This window comes from Rhinolophus ferrumequinum, chromosome 4, assembly GCF_004115265.2.
Source record: "Rhinolophus ferrumequinum isolate MPI-CBG mRhiFer1 chromosome 4, mRhiFer1_v1.p, whole genome shotgun sequence".
In the NCBI taxonomy this organism is placed as follows: domain Eukaryota; kingdom Metazoa; phylum Chordata; class Mammalia; order Chiroptera; family Rhinolophidae; genus Rhinolophus; species Rhinolophus ferrumequinum.
The window spans coordinates 1,826,854-1,846,977 of record NC_046287.1 but is presented as its reverse complement, the minus strand read 5'-3'; the positions used below and the strand labels follow the sequence as shown (position 1 = coordinate 1,846,977).

Genomic DNA, 20,124 nt, shown 5'->3' with positions numbered 1-20,124 from the left:
TGGGCAGAGCCCCGCTGGGGGCGAACGGCAGCCCCTCAGCCGGCCCTGAAGCCCCTCGTGCCCTGGCTTGCTGTGCCCTCTGGCACACCTGTCTTCAGCCTCTCCCGTGGGCGTCTGTGTCAGCACAAACAAGGCACTGGTCGTCTCCGGTCCCCACCTGCCGTCCCAGCTCGCTCTCTCTCGACCTGGGCTCACCCATTTCTGTGTGTGGCCTCACATCCACTAGGACTCAGTTAAAATGTCAGCCCCTCAACAAAAATGTCATTCTTACTATCCCTCCTAAAAATGACCTGTTTTCTTTTCCGGACTCGATGTTTCCATCCTACATCTACCTTCCTTCTATAGTGATTGTGATGTCACCACCATGATAGGAGATCCGGGCAAACCTCTTAGCATCCTCAGCTGCTGTCCCTCCAACACTCATGGGACCTTCCCGTCGGTGACGTGAACCTCTGCAGCTCCACCTAGCACCTCCGACCCCCTGTCACCCCGTGGTGTTCACTGGGCCTTCCATCTGACCCCCCACACTCTAGGGAGCAGGCTCAGTTGTCTTCATTAAAATTACTAATTTTATATGGCTATAAAATGAATGCATATGTAGACACCTTAAAAAGGTATGTTTTTTGAAGAGAAGTGAATTTGCTTATTTACTGTCTGTTGAATTAAAGAAGAAAATATGAGCTTGAAATTTGGGGTTCTTCTCATTTAGTTATATTAAATTTATTGGGTGACATTAGTTAGTAAAATTACATAGATTTCAGGTGTACATTTCTATAATACATCATCTATGTATCACATTGTGTGTTCACCTCCCAGAGTCACTTCTCCTTCCATCACCATATATTGGATCCCGTTTACCCTCATCTACCACCCCCTTCTCTCCCTTACCCTCTGGTAACCACTAAAGTGTTGTCTGTGTCTATGAGCTTTTGTTTCTTTGTTTGTTTGTCTTGTTCCTTTGTTGCTTTCAGTTTTATGTCACACATAGTATGAGTGACATCATATGGTTCTTCACTTTTTCTGTCTGACTTCACTTAGCACAATAATCTCAAGATCCATCCATGTTGTCACAAATGGCAGTATTTCATCTATTCTTATGGCTGAGAAATATTCCATTGTGTATATGTACCATATCGTCTTTATCCAATCCTATTGAAGGATGCTTTACTTGTTTCCATATCTTGGCCACCGTGAATAAAGCTGCAATGAACATAAAGGCACATATGTCTTTACTAATGTTTTCAGATTTTTGGGTGGTAGGTACCCAAGAGAGGAATTGCTGAGTCATAGTCTAGTTTTAGTTCTGTGAGGCACCTCCACACTGCCTTCCATAACTGCTACACCAGTCTGCATTCCCACCAACAGTGTATGAGGGTTCCTTTTTCTCCACAGCTTCTCCAACACTTGTTACTATTTGTCTTGTTGATGATAGCCATTCTGACTGGGGTGAGGTGATATCTCATTGTGGTTTTTATTTGCATTTCTCTGATGATTAGTGATCTTGAGCATTTTTTCATATGTCTACTTGCCAATTGTATGTCCTCTGTGGAGAAATGTCTCTTCAGGTCGTCTGCCCATTTTTCAATTGGGTTGTTTGTTTTTTTGTTGTTGAGTTGTATGAGTTCCTTGTATATTTGGATATTAGCCCCTTATCAGAGGTGCTGTTTGCAAAAATCTTCTCCCATTCAGTTGGTTGCCTCTTTATTTTGTCGATGGCTTCTTTTGCTGTGCAGAAGCTTTTAAGTTTGATATAGTCCCATTCATTTATTTTAGCTTTTACTTCCTTTGCCTTTGGAGTCAGATTCATAAAATGCTCTTTGAACCCAAGGTCCATAAGTTTAGTACCTATGTTTTCTTCTATGCAGTTTATTGTTTCAGATCTTAGGCTTAGGTCTTTGAATTAATTTTGATACTTGGTGACAGATAGCAGTCCAGTTTCATTCTTTTGCACGTGGCTTTCCAATTCTGCCAGCACCATGTATTGAAGAGGCTGCCTTTTCTCCATTTATGTTTTTTGCTTCTTTGTCAAAAATCGTCTGTCCATATTTATGTGGATATATTTCTGGGTTCTCAGTTCTATTCCATTGGTCCATGTGTCTGTTTTTCTGCCAATACCATGCTGTTTTGATTATTGTAGCCCTGTAGTACAAGCTAACGTCAGGGAGTATGATACTTCCAGCCTTGTTTTTTTTTCTTAGGATTGCTTTGGCTATGTGGGGTCTTTTGTGGTTCCATACTAATCTGATGATTTTTTTTTTCTTTTTCTTTAAAAAATGCCATTGGGATTTTGATGGGGATCTCATTAAGTCTGTATATTGCTTTGGGTAATATTGCCATTTTAACTTTATTGATTCTTCCAATTCATGAGCACGGAATGTCTTTCCATATTTTTGTGTCTTCTTCAATTTCTTTTAAAAAATGTCTTATTGTTTTCAGCATATAGGTCTTTCACATCCTTGGTTAAGTTTATTCCTAGGTATTTTATTATTTTTGCTGCAATTGCAAAAGGAATAGTTTTTTGTATTTCTTTTTCTGAGATTTCATTGTTAGTATATAGGCATGCAATGGACTTTTGTGTGTTGATTTTGTAGCCAGCAACTTTACTGTATTCGTTGATTGTTTCTAATAGCTTTTTGGTGGAGTCTTTAGGGTTTTCTACATATAGCATCAGGTCATCTGCAAAGAGTGACAATTTAACTTCTTTATTCCCAATTTGGATGCCTTTTATTTCTTTCTCTTGCCTGATTGCTCTGGCAAGGACTTCCAACACTATGTTGAAAAGCAGAGGTGATAGGGGACAGCCCTGTCGTGTTCCTGGATGTAAAGCAAAGGAGTTCGGTTTTTCACCATTAATTATGATATTAGCTGAGGGTTTGTCATATATGGCCTTCATTATGTTAAGGTATTTTCCTTCAATGCCTATTTTATTAAGTGTTTTAATCATAAATGGTTGTTGTATCTTGTCAAATGCTTTTTCTGCATCAATTGGTATAATCATATGATTTTTGTCCTTTATTTTATGTGATATATCACATTGATGGATTTGTGTATGTTGAACCATCATTGTGCCCCTGGGTTGAACCCCACTTGGCCATGATGAATAATCTTTTTAATGCATTGTTGTATTCAATTTGCTAGAATTTTGTTTAGGATTTTTGCATCTGTATTCATCAGAGATAGTCATCTGTAGTTTTCTCTTTTTGTGTTATTCTTACCAGGTTTTGGTGACAGGGTAATGTTGGCCTCATAAAATGAGTTAGGGAGTATTGTCTCTTCTTCAGTTTTTTGGAAGACTTTGAGTAGGACAGGTATTAGATTCTCTTTGAAGGTTTGGTAGAATTCACTAGTGAAGCCATCTGGTCCTGGACTTTTGCTTTTGGGAAGGTTTTGGATGACTGATTCAATATCCTTACTGGTGATCGGTCTGTTTAGATTTTCCAACTCTTTGTGATTCAGCCTAGGAAGGCTGTATGTTTCTAAGAACTTGTCCATTTCTTCTAGGTTATTGAGTTTGGTGGCATATATGTATGTCTTCTTGAGAGACACATCTGTTGAGATCCTCTGTCCATTTTTTAATTGGCTTGTTTGCTTTTTTGTTGTTGAGTTATATGAGTATCTTATATATTTTGGATTTTAGTCCCTTATTGGAGGCATTGTTTGCGAATATTTTCTCCCATTTAGTTTGTTGCCTCTTTTTTTGGTCAATAGTTTCTTTTGCTGTGCAGAAGCTTTTTAGTTTGATATAGTCCCATTCATTTATTTTTGCTTTTACTTCCCTTGCTTTTGAGATCAAATTCATAAAATGCTCTTTGAACCCAAGGTCCATAACTTTAGTACCTATGCTTTCTTCTATGCAGTTTATTGTTTCAAGTCTTATGTTTAGGTCTTTGATCCATTTTGAGTTAATTTTGGTACATGGTAACAGATAGCAGTCCAGTTTCATTCTTTTGCATTTTGATGGGGATTGCATTGAATCTATAGATTGCTTTGGGTAATATGGCCATTTTAACTATGTTGATTCTTCCAATTAATGAACATGGACTATTTTTCCATTTCTGGGTGTTGATGGACACATGGACTTTTTAAATCCAGTGGGGGTAACTGCAAATGGTGGTGTGTTGGATATGCTTTCATGTAGCATTTGGTGAATGTATGTGTGGTTTTTCCTTTGGTTTTATACCTAGGACCAGAATTGCTGGGTAATGGTGAATCCTACGTTCAACTCTGTTAGATACTGTCAAACAGTTTTCCAAAGTGACAATAAATATCTATTAATAGCTCCATTCCCATTACAGGTAGTTGATTTCCAGGTACTCTCCCTTCCAGTTACACTTGGCATTAACTCTATTGTCCATTTTAGCCATTCTAGTGGGATTATAGTAGTTTTAATTTGAATTTACCTGATGACTGGTCAAGGCCATCATTTTTGTATATGTTTATTGGCCTTGGGCCTCCACACTTCCATGATTTGACAGCTGAAGACTTTTGCTCCCCCCCTTTTTTTTTCTGTACTGGAATGTCTGTCTTTTATACATCCTGTATGCAATATTTTGTTGATTATATTCTTATACTCTATGGTCAGTCTTTTTCGTTTCATAATGATGTCTTTTGATAAGCACAGATTCTTAATTTCAATGAGTTGAATTCCCTTAGACTCATTTTCCTTTTATGGTTAGTGGGTTTCTTATCCGCATTTAAATTCCGTTTTGTCAAATGTTGGATTGGGATCACTCTTAGTGTTTCTGTGTCCAGATGAAGTAACCCTGTATCCCCAACATTTTGAAACTATTATCTTAGGTTTTCTTATAAAAGATTTATTTTTGCCTTCCACATTCATGTCTTCATTCCATCTGGAATTAATTTTTCTGTATAGTATGAGGAAGATTCAAGTAATTTTCTGGCCATAGTGAAATTCAGTTGTCCATTTCTTAAAAAGTCAGTCTTTCTTCCTTGTTCTACAGTGCGACCTCTGTCATAATCGTATATGTCAGTCTGTTCCTGAACTTAATTCCATTGATGTGTTTGTCTATTCAGTGTAATACCTTTCTACCTTAATTACTTTCTAAGTCTTGATATATGGTATAATAATTCTCCAGCTTTGTTCTTTTTTTCTAATGATTGCCATGACTATTCTTGACCTTTCGCATTTCCACATGAATGTTACAAACACTGGCTACTTTCTACAAAATGAATTGCTAGGATTTCTGTGGGAATCACATTATATCAATAGATCAATTTAGGGAAAATTGACATCATTTACAGTGCATTTCCTGATCCCAGCACAGTACAGTGTTCCATTCATTTAGCTGTTATATAATCAATAATAAATTACAGTTTTCTGGGAAGCAGTCTTTCATAGCTTAGAATTATTTCTAGCTATAACACGCATTTTGAGGTTGATGTAGATAGTTTTTTATTTCATTTTCTATTTGTAGCTCTGAAAATGAATTGTAGTTTATATTTATCTTCTATAAATAAATAGCTATTAATTCTAAGAGTTTGTAGTTTTTAAATTTTTTCTATGTGTACAATAATGTTGACTAGAATAAGAGATTTACTTCCTTTCTTTCCAAAGCTTAAGGCTTTCTCTTGTATTGTTACAGTGGCTACGACCTCCAGGATAATAATGATGATAAGTGGTGATCACGGGCCTTGTTGTCTCGTTCGCAGTATGAGAAACTAAACTTGTAAATATTTTTATTTCAATAAATATATTTTAATTATAGGAACAAATTTTAAATTTTACCATCTTAATATATAAAAATTCCAAAAAAATTATAGGAAAATTATTGGAATTGGTAAATTAAAATATTTATATAAGGTAAATATTAGGTGGTGCAAAAGTAATGGCGATTTTTGCAATTATTTTTAACCTTTTAAACTGCAGTTACTTTTGCACCAACCTAATAAAATACATAGTGTTTTCTAATTGTTTTCTTCACTTACCAGTACTTATAGACATCTCTTATTAATATTTACTGAGCTTTTCATTTCTCTGCTGTTGAACATTTATTTTGTTTTTTAATTTTTCACCAATTTTGAAATATTTTGATAAATATAAGATGTATATTTCTGTGTATTAGTCTATATTGATCTCCTTGTCAATTTTGGTAATTTTTATTTTCTAGAAAACCATTTTATATGTTGTTTAAAATATATCACCACTAATTTATACATGATAATCACTTAATTTCTCTTTTCCTTCTTTATTCATTAGTTTATATTTTTATCAAAGCACTTTGTCCCCACAGTATAAAAGTGAAATAATTCTACAGTAATGGTTACAAGAAGTGGTCCCCTCCCTCTAATTCTAATGTAGAGAATCGATGAACAACGTGGATTTTGCATGTAACAGACCTAGTGTGTCTCGAGTAGCATTAGTAAAAGTCAGTGTGCATTTTCTGACACGTTCTACAAGACTAAAGGACACTAAAGGCTGAGGGGAACATCAGGTAAACAGCCCCCCAAAAGGAAGCCCCTGTATTAAGATACAGCCTGTAACACTTAGCCTGATATAACACTTCTTAACAATACCGACTAAAAGGAAAGAATCTTGGAAGTGCTAGAGTAACTGTCAACCTGGAGTGTTCTAGTCAAACTACCCGTCATGCTGTAGTAAGGGGACCAATTAGCAATTATTACTAATACACAAACTCTACTACTACATGTTGTTCAGGAGTACGTATCCACCAGGAATATGCAACCAATAGTAGCTGGTACCCAGCTAACAACATATTTAATATAGACAAGCAAAACTGACTAAATTATAGAGAGACATTGGAAATGGCACAGCATACTTCTTACAACTTTGATGATGCGTAGATTACACAGATGAGAAGTTAGTAAGTCCATAGAAGATTTGAATCATGCAGTCATTAAGCTTATTTAAAAGAGATACACAACTTCCGGTTAGAATGTGCACATTCTGATCAAGTAAAGATTAATATACTAACCTGACCACATGCCAGGACCGGACTGTCTGTGAATTCAGTCACTGTCTTTTGTCTGTCTCTGTATCCTGACCCAATGGAACAGAAATAGAAACCTACAGCTAGAAAGTAACAAACACCTCCTCCAGTTTGAAAATAAAAAAGACAGGATTCACAGCTTAACAGGAAATTTATAACCATAAATGCACTTATTAAAAAAAGAAGATAACTGGAAAATCAACAAGTGGAGCTTCTACCTAATGGGGTTTGAAAAATAGTATCAGAGTAAATTAGAAGAAGTAGAGTAGAAAAACAACACATATAGTAAAAAAAAAAATAAATAAATAAGTGAAAGAAACAACACAGACAATTGAAAAATCCACAGACTGATTTTTAAAAGAAATATCATTGAGTTGACAGATAACTGACATTGTTTATTAAGATAAAATATGGGTGGCTCAAATAATTGATATTAGAAATGAAAATAGAGATATATCCATATAATAGATTTTCTTTTTTATAGAAAATTGAAAATAGTATATTATAATACAATATATATTATAATATTATAATACAATATATATTATAATTATAATACAATATTATATTAAATAATATATTATACCAATATATTGGAAAAATCTTCCAGTCCCAAGAAAAACATAAGAAAATGGTCTAATTCGTTAAATGAGGCTAAAATTACTTGTCGAAAGATAAGTTTAGAAATCAAAATTAAGAGCTGAACTCTGTGATTCATCCCATTTATATATTAAGAAAAAATAATATAAATTATTTATTTGATATATATATTTATCATATATATATTTATATATATATATATTTATCAATATAAATATTTGATAAATTATTTATTTATCAAATAAATAAAATATCTATTTGATATGATCATCAAAATAGAGAAAAAAATAACAATAGAATTTAATGTTTCCTGATCAACAACATAGTAAAACAGAAACCCTCCTAGCATAGTAAGTAGCAGATTTTTCTTTAAATGGTAATGGTTATGTAACAGAATCTTTCAGCAAGAATAAAATATAAACTGAAAACAATAATAAAAGAGATGATCAGCTCGTTACAAAGGCGGCAAACATAGGTGATCAGGTCATTCAGAGTCCGTGGTCCTCTTCTCTTTTCCTCCCAAACATTTAATGGCTCATCTAGTCCAGGAGTTGAAAAACCATTTCTTTGCCGAAGACACTCACGTTGCTTATTTCCACCCAGACTTCTCTTCAGAATCCTCCACCTGTGTGAGCACCTGCGTCTGCTCAATGTCCAGTGTGGACGTCTTAACTCCATGGGTCCCAAACAGAAGCTTCGGTCTTCCCCGTGTCAAACATTTTCACCAGCACCCTTTGTCACTCAGCTGATGACAACCACACGTTCCCAATTTCTTAGGCAAAAACTGCCAAGTACCTTCTGTCCTCTCTCTCGCAGGCCCTCCCCGAGTCCGGCTTTCTCTGCCTTCAGAACCGGCCCAGCGTGTGGTTCTGCCCATCTCCCGCCTGCGTCACTCAAGCAGCAATTCCTGATCCCATATTCCCCTCTGTGGTCTGTTGTCAGCACAACAAGCAGGGTCGTTTGCTTGTTTTTAAATCGTCGGTGAGATAACTGCTTCACTGAAGATGACACATTCGTGTATCACCCAGCCTAAAGCCATCTTTAAAATCTCCTTCAAAGTGTGTTTCTCCTCCTCCCCAGGCACCCACCCCCAGCACCCTTTAGTTCTTGGGTCTCAGCTCTGAGGTCTCCATCCCACCCGCTCTGCCCCAGGTGCACGGGGTCCTGACGGAATGTAACAAACTTCCCACCTCCCCAAGTCTGTCAGACCTCCCCTTGTCCACATGGTTAGGCCGCACCACCCATCTGATACCTAAATCTTCCCCACCCCAGTCTCGGCCCGGCCCCAGTGCTCTATTCCACTCTGCTGCTTGTTTTCTTCAGTTGCATTTCCCTCCTCCTCGCACACGTCGTCTAGTTGGTTATTATGCTGGTGGCTCATGCTGTGTCCTCCCATTGCCACGTGAGCTCCCTGATGACAGGTTCTTTGCTTAGTTCACTGATGGACTCAACGGCCTCCAGCAGGCCTGGCACACAGTCCGTGCTTGTAAATATTTGTTGGACTGTTGAACTATACTGAAGGGGTGGATGCCTCCGAGATGTAAAAAGATGTCCGACCTCACAAATAGGGAAATGCAATTTAAACAATGTACCATTGCACACCATTTTTCTCTTCTCACGACCACTGAGCTGTGGTACTATCGGGTACTGGTAGACATCTGACGAAACAAAGGCACTTTTCTGTGCTGCTGTGACACAGTGAGTAGTCACAGTCACCTGGGAGACCAGCTCAGCCGTTTCTCTGTTGGAGCCTAGAGACCCTCGGATGAGTCCACTGAGGTGTCTCCTGCAGTACCGTGTGTCATCCTGAAACGTAGGAACTGGCTCTTCGTAGAGGACTAGAAACTGAAGTGTTGACTCACGCTTCTCAAGTGAATTAACAAAACCCATGTCTTCAGTATGAGGAGTTCCACATGATGCTGAATATAAAAAGCAACTTGAAAATGACACAAGCATGCACGGGCAAAATGACATCGGTTACGTCATTTTGTTAAACACACAAAGTACTGTATATTGTTTGAAGAGGCAAATGCACACCCACACACAGTAAAATTGTGAAAGTATAAATGGAAACAGTGCACTGCAATTTCAGAATGTGGGGTGAGAGCAAGAACAAAAGAGTAAGTGGGGCGGGGGGAGTGTGACTGTATCTAGAAGGTGTTTTTTAAAAAGGTCTAAACCAGGCCGGCCGAGCGTTAACACCGGTGATGGTGGGCCGCCCAGTGTGTGCTGCCCGGCGCGCTGTTCTCTGTAGGAAACGTGCTCTCCGTTCAACATTTAGAAACATACTGTACATTTTGTGCTGTGAGCAGGACGCGGTAGATCTGTTTGCAGGTATAATATGCACAAAATCAATACTTAGTGTTTGTGTCCAGTTTTTCGTGTCATCTACTGATGTTTACAGTTTTGTGCTTTAGATAGTAAACTATAAACCAACTTCAAGAAAGGCAGGTTTTTGTCAGTCTTTTAGCTCCCCTTTGATCTGCTTGAATTGTAAATGTGGCTAGAATTCTCCTGCTTCCTCTGCCAGTAGCTACGCGGACATGGAGACTTCTCAGTTGTTCTGGAAAATACCTATAAATGCAGTAGAAACATTTTAAATTTTATAAATGGCTTTATAATATGCCTTTCTGCCTTTGGGTTGGTGTTTCAAATAATGCCTTTTTCTGCAAATAGCACTTGTAGGAACAAACACACCGCAAGGTCAGCTCACTCATATAGGTAGCCCGCATCCTTCTGGGGTAAAGGTCCCACCTGGGCAAGCTGTTTCCTACCGGCTTGGGTGCTGCCACCTCGTGGGCATTTCAAGAACAACAGCGGCACCTCATTCGTGAAAGATCTGACATCCGCTAGCTTGACACAAAGCTGTCAAAGCTGTCATTGATTAGTGGGCCCGGGACAACTCTGGGTGACAGAAGAGCTGGCCGTCTCCCTAGGAACTGCCCCGTCTTAGGCAGCAGCTCGGCCTGCAGCTCAGTGGTCCCATGCGGACGCCAGTCCTGAGCTCACGTCCCAGGGGCACCGTGGGCTCGGGGCCGGGGGCCGTGCCCCCCTACTTGTCAGCCCCGGGCATGTTTGGGGGTGCCACGCCCTGTGCGACACCTGTGTGCGGGGGACCTCGCGGAACGGGCTGTCGCCACGCGATCCCACGGGCTGTGCTCTCTCTCGGCAGCCTCCACTTCATCGTGTTTGACACGGAGCTGGCTCACGACATCCTGAAGGTGTGGGACGGCCCCGTGGACAGCGACGTGCTGCTGAAGGAGTGGAGCGGCTCGGCGCTGCCCGGCGACATCCACAGCACGTTCAGCTCGCTCACGCTGCAGTTCGACAGCGACTTCTTCATCAGCAAGTCGGGCTTCTCCATCCAGTTCTCAAGTAAGTGCCGCTCGCGTCGCGTGGGGGACGCGCATTTCTGCCCCGGCACCAGTCCTGCCGCGCTCGGCCTCCCCCTGCAGGGGTGTCACCTGTGTCGGCAAGACATGAGCCCGGGAGCCTATGAATGGGCCGTTTTGTCCCTGGAAATTGTTTCCCTGCATAGCGATGGGCCACGGACCGCCTTAGTTACGTGAAAAGATACCCCTGTGCAGGTGTAAATTAATCCGCTGCACCTAAGCCCTGGTCAGATGTGGGTCTCTGTCGGAGCAGCAGTTTATCTTGGGTGCTCCCCCAAACCTGGCACCCACCGCGGCTCTCCAGTCTCTTGGTCTGACCAGGGGTGGAATCGGGGTGCTGCCAGCTGCTAAGCTCCCTCCACGGGTGCCTCCTGCTTAGAAGAGTCGAAACTCTCCCTCCTTGGGGCCAGGGTTTCGAGGACTCGGTGTGACGTAGTGAGCTCTGCAGGATCACCGGTGGCCACCACACTGGCACATGTCATATCCTGGGGATCGTTCCCACCTTGGCCGTGCTGCCGGTGTTCAAGGCATGGTTCCCGGGAAGGAGGGAGTGGAGATATTCCAGGCATCCAGATGTTGATTGCACTTCCGTTTGCACCATCTCGATGTGTCACATGATTTGGGAGCACACAGGGCCAGCTGTCCGTGTAAAACAAGTGGAATTTGCGCATAAACACATTCCCACAGTATTTATCTGCTGGCAGGTCCCTGGTGACCCACATTTAGGATTTACATAAGAAAATGAGCTTAGGTCACGTTAATGTTTAGAAAGCTGCTAATAAAACTGAGGTTAAGGTCTGCACAATTTCTCACCGCTGCTTTCACTGCACTTGGAGCAGCAGTTTGCAAACATGTGCTCGTGGAATCATATCCTGTGAGGGTAAAATGTTCACTGGTCTACAGCAAAACTATCAAGGTGGGTGTGCCCCAGCTACCCCGCCGTGGGCGGAAAATGTCCTTTGTTCCACGACTATATCTTTTTTGTGAGATAACAATGTCCTCTGTCTTCGGAAATGGCGGTGAGGATCGATGGTGGATGTGCTGTCCTCATTTGAGAAAACAAATATGTCCGTAACGTTATGAGGACCTCCTGCTCTGTACTCTCCTGGCCTTTTTTATACTTAAGCTTTATTTTCTTAGAGCAGTTTTAGGTTCAGAGCAAAACTGAGAGGCAGGTACAGAGATTTCCCATAGATCCCCTGCCCCCCTCCCACCCCCTTCCACAGCCTCCCGCCATCAGCAGCCCCCCGGAAGGGACAGTTGTGACACTTGATGAGCCTGCACTGACACGTCATCGGCCAGCGTCCACCGTTCACATCAGGTCACTCTTGGTGTCGCTCCTTCTGTGGGTCTGAACAGATGCGTAATGACCTGTAGCCACCATCACAGAGTCACACAGAGGAGTCTCACTGCCCCAAACGTCCCCTGTGCTCCCCGTTCACCCCTCCCCCAACCCCCGGCAATAACTGATCTGTCACTGTCCCCATAGTTGTGCCTTTCCCAGCACGTCACAGAGTTGGGGTCACGCAGTGTGCAGCCTGTGCAGACTGGCTTCTGTCACTCAGTCAGATGCATTTCCGGTCCCTCCATGTCTTGTGGTGGCCTGATGGCTCATTTCCTTTGAGCTGAAGAATCCTCCACTGTCTGGATGGACCACAGTGTGTTTATCTGTCCCCTGCCGAAGGCCGTCCTGGTGGCCCCGAGTTCTGGCCTTTATGACCAAAGCTGCTATAACATCGAGGGCAGGTCTGTGTGTGGACGTGGTTTCAGCCCCTCTGGGTGAACACACCAAGGAGCGTGATCACCGGGTCTGTATTAAGAGGATGTTCCCTTTTGTTCCTGCCGTTTTAAAAATCTTCCCATTTTCAAATACTTGTGGAAGACAGCAAGCACTTATTTTTCTATATTCCATCATGACTCTCTCTTTTGAAAGAACATCTTCCTAGTTTGGATTTAAAGACTTTATTATGGGTATTTGAGAACAGACGTTTTATCCTCTGCATATAATTAATTATTCTATCAATGTTTAGAAAGTAATAAACATGAACACAGCTATTCATTTCTCTACAGAAACTTGCTTAATCTTTTAACTGGTTTTTTTCAAGTGTTCTAGAGTGAACCATATGAAATCATCATTTTTGCAGGTAAAAATGGCTGACAGTTGGCAATTTCACATGGTTTTCTGTAACACTGGAATATGATCCTTCCCTCCCCGCAACTAGTTAATAATTCCTCCAGTCTGGTATATAGACTGTGGGAAATATAACTTTAGGGGTGAAAATATGCTGATTCCAGGTGTTTGTTTGTTTTTTATGAATGAGTGTCTATGAGGTTGTCTTTAAAATTCTTTTTTAAAAAGTATATATATATATATATATATATATATATATAAATTTTTCTTGAGTAATTTAGAGAATGTTTTGTTGGCCTGGACTATGATCACGAAATTTGGGTCTCTTGACTTCTAAAGATTTGAGACTGACCTTCTACCTCTGTCCTTATTGCTTTATTTGTGAGTTGAAGATACTGCCCCAATTTCTAAGGGCCTTTCCATTTGCAAAATTCTACGCTCTGTCTCCAGTTTTCCCTTTCATTTTTAGGGCTCCTCTCCTCCTTCCCTTAAGCTTCCCTGTGGCCCCATTTGTGGACCTTATGGACTGTGTCCTCAGCCCCCAAGGTGGGTTCATCCAGTGGGGAGCTCGACAGGAGACGAGGGGTTCAGGGAGGAGAGTGGGGTCAGGGCACTGATGTCGGCTTCCCTGGGTTGGTCCCTCCGGCAAAACCCACTGCTTTTCTCAAGAGGCGATGTCCCTACATGTCCCTTTCCAGCTTCCCGTAACCAACTCTGTAACCACGGGACTCTCCAAACCCTAGATTTGTGAAGACACCCTCTCAAATAATCGTGCTGGACCTGTGCCGTCAGTTTCTTGTTGGGTTCTAGATAATGCAGTGTTATACACACACACACACACACACACACACACACGGGCACACACGGGCACACACGGGCACACACACGCAATGGTCAAGAATGGGCTCCACTCTCATGTATTTCAATCAAATCCTACCCATTTTCCTACGTGAGATCCTGCCCGGTTGCTGCTCCCGTGTGTCAAGCAGACATGGAGGCCTCACCAGCTGTTTTTTGAAGCCCCGCCCCGTCTGGGTTCTGTGGGGAGCAGCGGGACGGACTGCCCCTCCTGTGCGTCCCTCGTGGTCTTCCCTCCCGGCCTCCCCACATGCTACTCCCCGGCTCGGCGGCCCTGGCCTGGGCGGCCACGGAGACTCAGGGCCCTGGTTGTCTGTAAGGCCTGCCAGCCTGGACACTAGGCTTCCCTGCTACGTCCAAAGCCAAGACCCTTTAGGGGCAACACAGTGAGCTCTGCTACTCCTGGGGCACCCTCGGGAGGAGACACGAGTCCCTGTCACAAATGGGATCCTTCCATCTAGGTGACTAACCTGTCAGAGTTATCCCAGGACATCTCTGATTTTAGCAGAGAAGTTTCCTGAAACCCCTCAGTCCTGGTTCTGTAACGAACACAATGTGTCCCAGGAAGCCCCGTTCAGCGCCAGTGAGCTGGGAGGCTTGGGCGCCCACCGACACGTGGCCAGCGTGGCACTCTCCACCCCTGCAGTCTCAGAGCCGTGCCCTCCTCAGGGACCCCGGGTCCAAGAGGGCGGACGCCTGTCCCTGCAGGTCAGGAAGGCTCGCTGCTCTCCTGGGTGTGAGGAGGAAAAGGGCCGCTCCCGTGTCTGTGTGGTCCCGGGACAGAAAAAGAGGCACTTTATGTATAAGTTAGATTGCACTGTGTGCCGCTCATAACCCAAGGTAATGTTAGAAATGGAAATATTAGCACGATTCTGTGATTTCAAAATAAAATTTAAAGTAATGGGACTTAAAGGAAACGTTTTTTTCATGCAATTGATACTGCAAGTAAGACCACTGTTGCCACGCAGAAATGACATTTAGTCAATAGTACAAGTGAGAGTTTTCTTGGTAACGTGGTCGCCTGCCAATAATGTGTGAACTAAGCAATTCTTGGAGGAGAAATTCTTATGGGAACGTTTGTTTTGTTACAGACCTTTGAATTATCAGATTTTTCTCAATCAGTTTAAAGTTTGAGAACTTAACATCCATGTGGCTCCACTCTCAGCCACAGGACCAACCCCCTTATTAGCTCAAGACTGTTTCATTTTATTGACGATTTCTCTGGTCTTTAAACGAATTCTGCACCTGCTTTCCCTCTTGCCATTCTCTTTTGGTCCTGCTTGTTCCCACGGCCTCTCTGTTTCCGTCGCTTTCACTGCTCCTCATCCTCTCCCCCTGAGGTGAAGGTCGCAGCCACAAGGGCTGGTCCTTGTGTCTCTGCCCGGATCCCCTCGGTTTTACTGTCGACCTCCCGAGACCAGCGGCCTGGTGGAGAACACTGTTTGGAGGTGGACAAACACATCAGGCGCCTTAACACACAAAACTCGACCATTCTTCTAACCCAGCCTTTCCCAGTCCTGCTTTTCTTCAAGCCTTGCCCGTCTTGGTGAACGTCGGCTGCATTCTGCTAGCTGCCCAGGAGGAGAAAGCCTTTGAATTGGCTTTTGACGAATCTCTGTTGCTCACACCCCGCATGGAATTCAGCAACAAGTTCAGTAGGGTGCACATTCAAAACAGACCCCAAATCCAACCAGTTCCATCTCCTGAACCCCACCACCTCGGGCTCAGTCATTTCAGGGTGGCCACCAGCTGGGTCCCTCTCCTGCCGGTGCCCGTTTATTGTCACCTGAGCCAAGAGAGGAACCATGGTGACTTCAGGAGGCCACTCAGATGACGCCTCCTTGTGCTCAGAACTCCTCACCCTCTTCCCACCTCAGCCGGGACAGTTCTGATTCTCCCCATTGCCCAGTTTAAAGGCTCTAGGAGCCTCCTGGCAAACTCACCCTAATCTATGTTCTCACAGCCCCCCAGGCACGGACCCCAGCCCTTCAAAGCCCATGTGACTTACACGCCCGCAGGTCCCCTTCGCACACACGCGTGCTCACATGTTTGGTGCATGTCCGCCTCACGTACTGCTCACGGCCTTTTCTCCACTGCAGATGGACCCCAGTGTGGCCAGGCCACCTTCTGAGACCCCTTCAGAATCAGTCACGTTGTCACTTGCAGTCCCCAAATTCAGTGCGTGTAGTTTGGTGCGGCGCTTTCCCCATCGTGGGTGAGCGTTTGTTTTCAATCTGCTAGACTACGTTCCTGGAGGCAGAATGACTTTGCATTTCTAGAATGTGGTGTGTAATCAGTGGTGGAAAAGTCCTATCTAGATGAATGTGCTTGAAAACTTTCCAGTCGTGGGAATGTTGAAAATAATTGGTGCCTGTATGATTTTGATTGTGTGACAGACACCATCTACCAAAAATTGTTTGGTTACTGATTTTAGCTTCATTCAAAAATTTTAATAAAATAGCCTCTAGCAATCAATATTTAGTGCTAATTTTAATATAAAGATTTTTCACTTCTGAGTTGTTTCTATACAGTGTTGGTAGTAAGATAATATGTCTTTATGAGTTTACTATCAAAGTAGTGGCTAGTACAGACTGTGTTTTTGACTAGTAAAGAATATACTGTACAGATGGAATGATTTATGCATCTCTGTTGACTGTGTAAGTTTTATAATTCTTTGTACATGTATTTATCTTGATAACTTGATACTTTGATACCCGTTGAAGACCAAGCAGAATGTTGTTGTTTTTTTATACAGTTGAATACACACTTTTAGAATGAGTGTAATTTAGTCTGTCTCATGGTACGTCTCCCATTTCATTATGAAATGACCATTTTCCTGCATTAACGACATCCTGAGCCAGGAGCAGCCGCACTAGGCGTGTGGGGAACTCAGCACTGTCTCTGCGTCTGTGTCACTGGTGTGACACGCTCCACTGGTGGAGCATAGCACACATCCCGCTGTGTGAGTCGCCCTTCACGTCACGCTGAGACTATGTCTCTCCACTAGGAAAGGAACCGCTAATGCTCGCAGGATGTCCCGACCTAGTGAAGGCCCATTGCCCTGCCGCTCCACTCCGCGTGTAACACGTGGCAGCCTGAGCTGACCCTATTGTGCTGACTGGCATATCAGCCTGACGCACCCATCACGGCTCCATTATAAAACCATTGCATCATGTGTGAAGCGCAAGAACATGGGGTTCAGCATGCAGAAGGCACCGCGGCTTGGGAGGTTGAATAAACCTCACCTGAGCCCGCAGCCGGCTACACTGTCACCTCCTCACACGCAGGGGAACATACGACCCCAGTGATTTTGCCTTCTCAGATTTTGTGAAGTTGATTTCCCCATAAATAACGGTCATAGCTTAATGGCCACGTGATGTCTCTCCCAATTTACTTTATGAAAAGATAATTTAATATGGACATTTCCACTTAAAAAAAAATCATTTCTTGTTTCCAAGGAGACAGGCCCTTGGGGCTGTAAATTGCTGAACGAAATAAGGGATGGCGGCAGCCACCCACCCTGGGCTTGGCGCCAGGTTTCTAAGCAGCAGCAGACAGACCCATGGCCCTCTCTGCTCCCCCAGAACTTTCTCGGGACTAGGAGAGAACTGGCCGTCAGCTTAATTGTTAGCCACTTACACACACAGATTGTGGACAGCTCAAGGCCAGAGACATTTCATTCAGTTCTGATTACCAGCACCTAGCCCATGGCAGCGATACAAAGATGTGTATTGAACTGGCGGATCCTGAGACACTGGCTTAGCTGAAGCCCTAAGTCCAGTATTGGTGGAAATGCTCCGATTCCGAGCTGTAATTAGCCGTGTCTAATACTAACGAGATTGGTAACAGAAGAAAAGGAAACAGGACATGTAAATGGTACTTTCTCTCCAGCTGGGGATATAGCTTCTTTTTCCCCCCAGCTTTATTGAGACATAAGTACTATGTAACAATGTAAATTTGAGGTGTATATGTGTTGATTTGATACATTTATATGTTGCAAAGCGATCACCACCATAGCTAGCTAACGCCTCTATCATGTCACAGAACTGCTGTTTCTTTTTTGTGGGGAGAACATTGAAGACCCACTTTCTTAACAACGTTGAAGTATATAAAAACTATTAACTATAATCACATGAAGTACATTAGATCCCCAGCTTATCTGTCTTTTAACTGAAAATGTGTACCCTTTGACCGACACCTCCCACGTCCCCCGCCCCCAGCCCCTGACAGCCACCATTCTGCTCTCTGTGTCTGTGGTTCCATGGCTTTTTAGATGCTGCGTCTAAGTGAGAACAAACAGGATCTGTCCTTCTGTGACGGCTTGTGTCCACTCAGCATACCGCCTTCAGGGTCCGTCCGTGTTGTCACAAGTGGCTGCAGTTCCTTCTTGTGGCTGAGGCGTGCTGCCTGGCACACACCACGCCTTCTCACCCATGCACCTGTCCGTGGGCACTGGGCGGTGTCACGTCCTGGCTGCTGTGAACATGGGGTGCTGACATCCCTGCAGGGTAGTGACTCTATATCAGTGATTCTGATCCAGATAAGTACCCACAAGTGGAACTGCTGGCTCATAAGGTGGTTCTATTTTTAATTTTTTTGAAGAACCTCCATACTCTTTTCCATAGCGGCTGCACCAACTTACATTCCCAGCAACAAAGCACAAGAGTTCCCTTTTCTCGAGGATGTATCTTTAATACTTATTATAAAAGAGAATATCAACATTCTTCTATAAAATCGCTACTGGAATATCACCTATACCCCCCTTTCTGCAAATACAGATTCTACTTACGTGGAAACCTCATGGGTCACACCTCAGGAAGCAGTGACTTCTGGTGACAGTCACAGCCTGCCCCCACTTCCCTCAAGGCGTTGCACGTAAAATTTCCCACAAGTCTCAAAGTCTAAGTGAATGCATGATGCGGTAAAGCAGAGCTGTGCAACCTTATCTTAAGGAGAAGGAAATGCTCCCAGATTTACCAGGCTGAATTATCACAATGTCTTTAAAAACATGTCATTCAAATATAAGTTGAGTCAGTAATGAGAGCACAGAAAATGCCAGTCAGGGTGACAAATACTGACGTTAACTATCTAACCACAGCCTGTGCAGGCCATAGCTCACCCTCGGCCTCAGCACGTGTGTGGTGGCATTGGTCTCACAATTTGGAGTTAATGAACTAGTCATTCATTCATTCATGCAGTGATTTTTGTTTATTCACTGAGATATATTTAACCCCTTTCAGTTGTGTTTCTGACGCATTGCTGGTATTGGAGATCCAGTGCTAAAAAAGACAGAAATGGCCCCAGTCTTCATAAAAGTTACAGGACAGGCAGACAAGTGGACAACTGTTTTCCACAGGGCGCAAGACCATGGCTCCCTGGAAACAAGTGTGCCTCGCCGGTCCCCAGCCCCGTGTAGGAAGGACATGGGCTGGTTCCCTGCAGCACCTGTGGCTGCCCTTCAGCTCCCCGTGGGGGACCCTTCCACCCCTGAGGTCCTCAGCTCCTGCCTCACACCTTTTGACCTTCTCCACTCCGCTGCCACCAGCCACTGTGAGGGCTGTGCCCTGGGCCCTGAGAAAACCCCGGAGAGTTAATTCAGGCGTGCACTCTTGTGCTTGCGCTGTCTCTCGATCTCCGCGTCCCACTCTCCGTGGGTTCTTGGCCTTCCCTGGACGTCTGGGCTGTTGCTTCTCTCCCTCCTGCGGATTCCTCTTAGACCCACTGGGCCCCCTCCCTGTCAGTGGCGATCTCTCTGCTCTGGATCAACAGGCCAGACGCCCTTGCCTGTGACCTTCTGGGTCATCACCTGCCTCATTCTCTTTCCAGGCTGGGAGAGCTTTGGAAGAAAAGCACACAAACCCGCAGCTTTGTCCCTCTGTAGACGCAGGGCCGCCCAGCCACCAGGGCTCAGCGGCAGTGACGCACTTTCCTGGGACCTCGTGCTCACAGTCACCTTAGCGTTCCCACGTTTTTGCCACTTTGCTCAAATCACGGAACGCTTCATGTCCCGTATCATACCGTGGATGGTCCTGAGTCTTACTTCAGCAAAGCAAAGCCCTGGGAAGGAATTCCCTCCGTTTCCCCCCCACAGACATCCAGGCCAGCCATCCGTTCTGTTTCTTCACGCCAGTGACCGTGGATCCTTTGTCCCCAAAGGCCCAGCCTGGCGCTGATG

The 20,124-nt window shown here is 43.7% G+C and overlaps 1 protein-coding gene across 1 annotated transcript in view; it reads left to right on the top strand.

The window, feature by feature from the left end:
- CSMD1 (CUB and Sushi multiple domains 1) overlaps positions 1–20,124 on the top strand; it is a 1,609,724-nt gene that overhangs the window by 1,361,847 nt on the left and 227,753 nt on the right. The window contains exon 26 of the mRNA XM_033104535.1: positions 10,741–10,943. Coding sequence (XP_032960426.1) covers positions 10,741–10,943 — 203 coding nt within the window. The remainder of the gene's footprint in view (positions 1–10,740; positions 10,944–20,124) is intronic.